This window comes from Myotis davidii, unplaced genomic scaffold, assembly GCF_000327345.1.
Source record: "Myotis davidii unplaced genomic scaffold, ASM32734v1 scaffold479, whole genome shotgun sequence".
NCBI classification, from domain to species: domain Eukaryota; kingdom Metazoa; phylum Chordata; class Mammalia; order Chiroptera; family Vespertilionidae; genus Myotis; species Myotis davidii.
The window spans coordinates 252,512-257,511 of record NW_006289825.1 but is presented as its reverse complement, the minus strand read 5'-3'; the positions used below and the strand labels follow the sequence as shown (position 1 = coordinate 257,511).

Below are 5,000 nucleotides of genomic sequence, written 5' to 3'. Positions count from 1 at the left end.
GAGACCATCTGATATCATACCCTTAAAGAAGACTGACGAAAAACAAATAAGTAAAACCTGGCAAGTGTGGGAGGGTGGCAAGAGCTATGGAGGAAAGGCAGGGGGTGCAAGTGGCGAGTTTTGGAGGAGAGGGGGTTTAAGAGGACTGCAGGGAAGGCCTCCTTGATTGTCATCTAAGGCACCACATGGAGATGAGGGAAGGAACCAGGCGGGTACCTGGGGAAGAACATTCCAGGCAAAAGGCAGTGTGCACTTGCACATCTCTGAGTCCTAGTGAGGAGGCCTGTGTGGCAGGGACAGAGTCAGCAAGCAGGGGAGAGAGAGGAGGTGAGGGCAGGGAGGGGACAGGGACAGGTCATGCAGGGCCTTGTGAGTCCTAGAGAGGACTTAGGCTTTTACCCCAAGGGAGGTGGGACCACTGGAGGTCTGTGGGCAGAAGAGGAGCAGGACCTGATTCAGGTGCTCACAAGTACCCCCTGGTGGCTGCCTCGGGAGAAAAGCCTGTTGGTTGGAGATGAGAGTGAACTCAGGGATATTAGAGCGGAGGCTGGCACAGCAACTCAGGGAAGAAGGAGGCTGCCTGGATTACCTAGGGTTGGGGCAGAGACAGTGGTAAGAAGTTGGGGGAATCTGGACATGCACACATAACATTTTTCATCGGCCCGAGGGTGACCAAGCCTGCAGTGCTGACAGCTCTCCACTGGGCAGATCCACGCTCAGATGCCAGAGCCCAAGGCCCATACTTGGGGGTCCATGTGGTTTCCAGCCGGGGCATCTGATCTCTGCTGTGTGTTGTTCCTTTTGTGCTGCATATACACCCATGCATGTGTACACACACACAAACACAATTCTCCTCCAATATGCCCTGGGGCTGAGGCCAGCCTTCCCAGGCCTAGGACCTTCCTGGATCATCTCGAGTGGCCCCACTCCTAATGGGAAAGACCCACCAGGACTGCTTTGCCCTGCTCTGGAGGGCTCTTGTCCTAGATGTCCCTGCAGAATGGTCCAACCCTGGGGATTAGCTGAAGGGAGGGTTAGCAGGCTCTATTCCCTCTTAATTCCATGCAGAGGGCACATTTCTCTTTTGAATGGGCAAGTTGGCTGAGTTGGACTGAATGTTGGTTTGCTTGCAGCCACTTTCCATGAAGAAGCAACAGGGTGGGCATGGGACGTGAGGCTTCTCATTTCCTGTTACTTAAAACTCTGGAGCCAAATTCTTGTCGGTAGGAACATGGTGGTACAATAATAATTGCTTTTCCACCTGTCTAGCCAGCTGGATGCTGGCTGAGTTCTAATCCTGCAAGTTCTTGTGTCCCCTTCCCTAAACTGGCTCCTGTCTTTCTTTTCACACCTGTGGAAAAGGCAGTCCAGAGAGATTAAGTGACTAGCCCAAGGTCACCCACCCCACAGCTTACTTGGGCCTCCAGGCTGCAGTGAAAGTTTGGGGGTTGATGGATCCCCAAGCCAAATGCCTGCCAGGATGCATGGGTCCCTATTCCTTAGCTGGAACAGCCCTGCTGTGAAGGATCAGACATAGGCAAGGGTATTGTGCTGTCTGCAGTGACTGTGTTTCTGGAAACCTGGAGCCACTGTTTGCTTCTGCACCAAGAAATGTGGTACCTTGGGCAAGGGGCTCTAGACAACTCTGACTCCACCCTGTTGTTAGCTGTCACATTTCTGAAGAACCTGGGGCACTGCTATGAAGGCTCTGCAGGTGGACGTGAGTGGCATGTGAGTCTTTGCTTGGTGGGCTGCCCTGCTCTGCCCCATGGAGCCGAACCTATATCCCTCCCCACCCTTACAGTGGTGCTCATCGGGGACTCGGGTGTGGGGAAGAGCAACCTGCTGTCCCGCTTTACCCGCAACGAATTCAACCTGGAGAGCAAGAGCACCATTGGTGTGGAGTTTGCCACCCGCAGTATCCAGGTGGACGGCAAGACCATCAAGGCGCAGATCTGGGACACCGCTGGCCAGGAACGCTACCGTGCCATCACCTCCGCGTGAGTGGCAGGGATGAGGAAATGTAGGTCTTGGACATAGGGCTAGTGGGCTCTGAAGGAGGGGTAGGAGTTGGGCAGGAGGAGAAGGGGAGAGCGCAACCCTGAGAGCATTTGGCCCAGGATGGAGGGATGAGACCCCCCGCCCCAGGAGTGGTGGGACCCTCGGAAGACCATTGCCCACTCTTGACCGCTCTGTGACCTCATGTGGGCACGTCCAATGGCTCCTCTGACCCCTGGAGTGGGCCATTCCACTCTGCCCACCCCTCAGTCCTGCCTGCTTGGCCTGCCCTGCCTGGCTATGTTCCAAGTCTTCCTCTTTCCTTGGCTCCCTATGGCCACCCAGCCATCAGGACCTACTGGAGCTGCCTCCTTCCAGACCCCTTGGCCATTTCCCCATTAGTCACACGCTTTCCTCTCAATGCCTTCCACTAAAGCCTGGTTACCTCTTCATCTCTTAAATCCCTCAGGGTGCATATGTGTCCATTAGTCTTCTTCTTTGGAGCTTTGCCTAGCAGCAGTCCTTTTCCTGCACAGGCAAGGTTTCCTTCTCCCTTTTTGTGGGTGTCTTCTGACCTCAGGCCCTTAACTCCCTCCTCAGGCCTCCACAGCCTTTTTATTTATTTATTTTCTTAATGTATATTTTTTATTTATTTCAGAGAGAAAGGGAGAGAGAAATTGAAATATGAATGGTTAGTGAAAATCATTGATCAGCTGCCTCCTGCACGCCTCCTACTGGGGACCAAGCCCACAGCCTGGGCATGTGTCCTTGACTGGAATAGAATCTAGGATCCTTCAGTCCACAGACCAACACTCTATCCACTGAGCCAAACTGGCTAAGATAGGCCCCCACAGTCTTGAGCTGAATCTGGGCACAGAGTCCTCTTGCAAGGCCATGAAGGTCGCCTCTCGGCTGGGCTCTGTGTGGGTCCAGGAACTGCTGCCCTCAGAGTCTTGGGGGGCGCTGGCAGGCAGCTCATTCCTGGGCCCTGCCCCCTGTCCCCACAGGTACTACCGAGGTGCAGTGGGTGCACTGCTGGTGTATGACATCGCCAAGCACCTGACATACGAGAATGTGGAACGCTGGCTGAAGGAGCTGAGGGACCATGCTGACAGTAACATCGTTATCATGCTGGTGGGCAACAAGAGTGACCTGCGCCACCTGCGGGCTGTGCCCACTGATGAGGCCCGAGCCTTCGCAGGTGAGCACCTACCAGTTGGTGAAGGGTTTCACTTAGGGTCAGGGCCCTCCTGCAGGGGCCAGCCCCTGAGAGCGGGACTTTGATTAAGGCATCCGTGAAGTTTCTGGAAAGCCACAGCCCCCTCCAGGTCCTTCCCATTTTCCCTGGCTATGAGCAAGGCCACAGTGCCATCCTCCCTTCTTCAAGGAGTGAGCATCTAAGTCCTACCCTCTTGGCCCCAGCCCTTCATTTCCTGGGCCAGGTGAGTGGGTAGGCACACGGGCCCCTAGGGGATACAGGAGAGCCCCCTGCTCACCTGGGCAATCTTCTCTCTGTTCCAGAGAAGAACAACTTGTCCTTCATTGAGACCTCAGCCTTGGACTCCACCAACGTAGAGGAAGCTTTCAAGAACATTCTCACAGGTTATCCCAGGGTCTGGTGGGGGCCACAGGAAACCCTAGCAGGCCCACCAAAGGTGGTGTGGGAAGGACACCAGCCACACTGGTTGCAAGCTTCAGAATGCAGCCCCTGACCCTTCATTCCTTAAACCTGCTGGTTAGTCTGGACAGGAGAACAGACATGGCAAGCTCTGTGAAGTCAGGCTAGATCCCACCTCTACTGGCACTTGGCTCCCAGCTCCATGGGTGAACCCATGGCTCCATCAGGGAACAGCCAAAGGGGACTGCAGATGGCCTCAGGCCAGAGCTCCTGGTTTTCTGGAAGTTTATTCTGAGGAGAAGGGGGTCTCTGATCTTTACGAAGAAGAGTCCTGGGGTGGGGAGGGTATCTCTGTGACCAGATGTAGGTTCTACCCTTGCTGAGTGCACAGGGGAGAACCCTTATGTCAGAGGTGCAGGTAGGCCACAGTGGGGGCCTTTGGGAGGGGCACAACCTTGGGGGTACTCCCTGGAAGAGGTGACATCCAGATGAGCCCTGCAGGGGGCCAATCACCACAGGCAAGAGTATGCAGGGCACTCACCTCACATCCCCCCATTGCAGAGATCTACCGCATCGTGTCACAGAAGCAAATTGCAGACCGCGCAGCCCATGATGAGTCCCCTGGTAACAACGTGGTGGACATCAGCGTGCCACCCACTACTGATGGACAGAAACCGAACAAGCTGCAGTGCTGCCAGAACCTGTGACTGCCCCGTGCCTCGTCCAAATATGCGTGCGTGCACATCTTCATCCTTCGCCTGCCCCTCATCATGATGTCTTCTCTGACCTGACCCTCTCTGTCCCTCTGTGACTGGCTCCTACCCCTCCACTGAGCTCTGCAAACAACTGGGGCTTAGGAAGAACAGGAGTCCAGCTGCACCATCTGTCCTCCCCCACCCCAGGGAAGCTTGAAACCTGGCTGCTGCACCTATTCTTCTTGGGTCCCAGTGGGCCTCTGGGTGGTGTGGGGAGGGTGGCAGGATGGACCAGGCCAGCCAGAGGCAAGAGGATGGGCACACCAAACAGGCTTCAGTTTTCCACAGCAGACTCCGGGGAGCAATTACCTCCCTTCCTCTCTGGCCAGTTGTCCCAGCTGGCCCTTCAGGGTAGGGGGGTCCCTACCCAGAACCCCCCTCTGGGCTGAAGTCTGAAGAACAAGTGACCAGGGGACTGGGTCAGGCAGACAGGCTCCAGCATCCTACTACCCAATACAGTCAGCACGCCTTTGACCTCAGCCTCTCCTGTGCGTGCGTGAATCCAGCTCCTGCCTGTAGATTTTTGCTGGGAGAAGACCTCCCCCCCTTTCCGCACGCAGCACACTCCCCACCCCTCCCTGTGCCCTTCTATCTGTCTTGTCTCCCTGTCTGGTCAGGAACTGTTTGCA

The 5,000-nt window shown here is 55.6% G+C and overlaps 1 protein-coding gene across 1 annotated transcript in view; it reads left to right on the top strand.

Moving 5' to 3' along the window:
• RAB11B (RAB11B, member RAS oncogene family) overlaps window positions 1-4,402 on the top strand; it is an 8,673-nt gene extending 4,271 nt beyond the window's left edge. Inside the window, exons 2-5 of the mRNA XM_006762672.2 lie at window positions 1,805-2,000; window positions 3,006-3,199; window positions 3,520-3,600; window positions 4,178-4,402. Of these exons, the coding sequence (XP_006762735.1) occupies window positions 1,805-2,000; window positions 3,006-3,199; window positions 3,520-3,600; window positions 4,178-4,323 (617 nt within the window). The 3' untranslated portion in view covers window positions 4,324-4,402. The remainder of the gene's footprint in view (window positions 1-1,804; window positions 2,001-3,005; window positions 3,200-3,519; window positions 3,601-4,177) is intronic.
• The last annotated feature ends 598 nt before the right edge of the window (window positions 4,403-5,000 follow it).